The 1706-nt window shown below is 44.8% G+C and overlaps 1 protein-coding gene across 1 annotated transcript; it reads right to left on the bottom strand.

Moving 5' to 3' along the window:
* Window positions 1-1103: 1103 nt before the first annotated feature.
* BT62DRAFT_1081820 (uncharacterized protein) lies at window positions 1104-1475 on the bottom strand (the record flags this gene model as incomplete). The annotated part of the gene is made up of 3 exons (XM_043179719.1): window positions 1336-1475; window positions 1198-1277; window positions 1104-1140 (listed from the first exon to the last, which is right to left on the bottom strand). The coding sequence occupies exons 1-3, from the start codon at window positions 1411-1413 to the stop codon at window positions 1104-1106; spliced, it is 195 nt and encodes a 64-aa protein (XP_043032555.1). The 5' UTR covers window positions 1414-1475.
* Between the last annotated feature and the right edge of the window lie 231 nt (window positions 1476-1706).

Here is a 1706-nt window from a genome sequence, read left to right as displayed (position 1 = left end):
TGAATGGCAGACCTACTTTTTCGTCGACAACTATACTGTTTCCATGGTCTCTTCCGGTATGCGCCTTCATGTCCTCGAAAGTCTCGAACAATGTCTACTGCTGCCATCTGCTTACACCTCTGCGATTCACACTGGCTTCATCTTTCGCACATACGAAGGCGCGGACCTGGATCCCCCATCCCGTAGTAATGAAGAAGTTTTCCTGTGGGGAGTTACTGCCGTGAATTTGTCCAATAGACTGTCGACCTAGTCGGCGCTAGTGTGACACAGTTGTCCGGCGGCGGTATTGTCTGATTATATCGGTACTCAGCGGAGGGCGGTAGAGTGGTAGAAGTGGTAGAAATTGGCTGCATGTCATAGACGGAATTGCCGACAATGAGCTTATTGCGTCATCAGCTAGAAATAACTTTGACCCGACTGATTCATCGCTTAAATCAGGCCGAGGCTTGGATACACTCTTTGCGTAAAGCTTGTGGATTCCTGTGGATGAAGATATACTTTTCTTGTTATCTTGCCAGACGAACACTCAGTACCGCGAAAGCCTTTATTCTATCGTTGATTAGATGCTGCGCCATGTCCGATATGTACGATATTCAGATGTTCTCTGATACAGCTCGACAGAGACCACCGATTATGGCGTGGTCTCCGGATAGTTCGATTCAAGATCTGAGGTCAATTAATTGCTGGAAGCCTATTCAGATTGTTGTTGAATGTCTATGAGAACAAAGGTCATACACAGATCACAAGATGTTGCAAATGACTTGTTTAATGAGCCGCTTCAGATATCTGCTATCGTGCTGCATAGCTCTTCCAAGGTAATTACCACATTTATGACGTCCAAGAGTCATCTGCAATACTGCACTGCTTGCACTACTAATTTTAGTGTCATTGCAGAAGACGAAACTAGTACATAGTATTCTGGTGCATCCATGACACTTCCATTAACTTAATCAGCATACAAGAAATTGAGTAGGGTGAGATCGTGATTCGGTAAGAACAAACAAAGAGGACTACATAGGAAAGTACGGGATATAGCAGCCTCGATCAGTAGAAAGGTAGAAGCAAAGTTGGCATGTTAAGTAGTTGCTTGACTGATGAGGCATCTAGTTTGGGGAAGCGGTTAAAGGCGTCCCAACAGGCCTACAAGTACACTGTGAGACCAGATCTACTCTGCTCGCTCACAACATCGACACTTACGCATCTCTACAAGCTGTGATGGGGCAGCGAACAGTCTCTTGATCGGAGAACTCAAGCATATAAAAGCCAACTCCATTGATCTAGATGTTAGTCAACTTTCAGGTAGGTCAAACCTGAGGTGGAGATGATGGGACTGACAATTGTGGTGAAGCGGTTTATCCGTTCACCGACGTATATTTTCCCATCAGTATGTTTATATACTTGGATGTCTGACATGAGGATGAGGGAGACGCTGCTCTGACTGGCTCCGTTTGAACGAAGAGGTGAGTAATAAGACGTCCTATGGTGGCATTTATATGTTTTCGGGCAGCATAACAGTCCTCGAAAAGGATCCGAATGACCTCAATTTTTTATAAAATTTTGCAACGGAAGTTTCTAAATAATGGATTTCACACCGGAACCCGTCATAGTGACTCCTGTTCCTTTCAACAATTACGATAACTGAAGAGCCCGAGTCCGAGATAGACTACCACATTGGGCTTGACTATTTCGGGCGCTTCAGTAACCGA

The sequence above is a fragment of the Guyanagaster necrorhizus genome, assembly GCF_019112545.1.
Source record: "Guyanagaster necrorhizus MCA 3950 unplaced genomic scaffold BT62scaffold_137, whole genome shotgun sequence".
NCBI lineage: Eukaryota > Fungi > Basidiomycota > Agaricomycetes > Agaricales > Physalacriaceae > Guyanagaster > Guyanagaster necrorhizus.
This window is presented reverse-complemented; position numbering and strand designations above follow the sequence as displayed.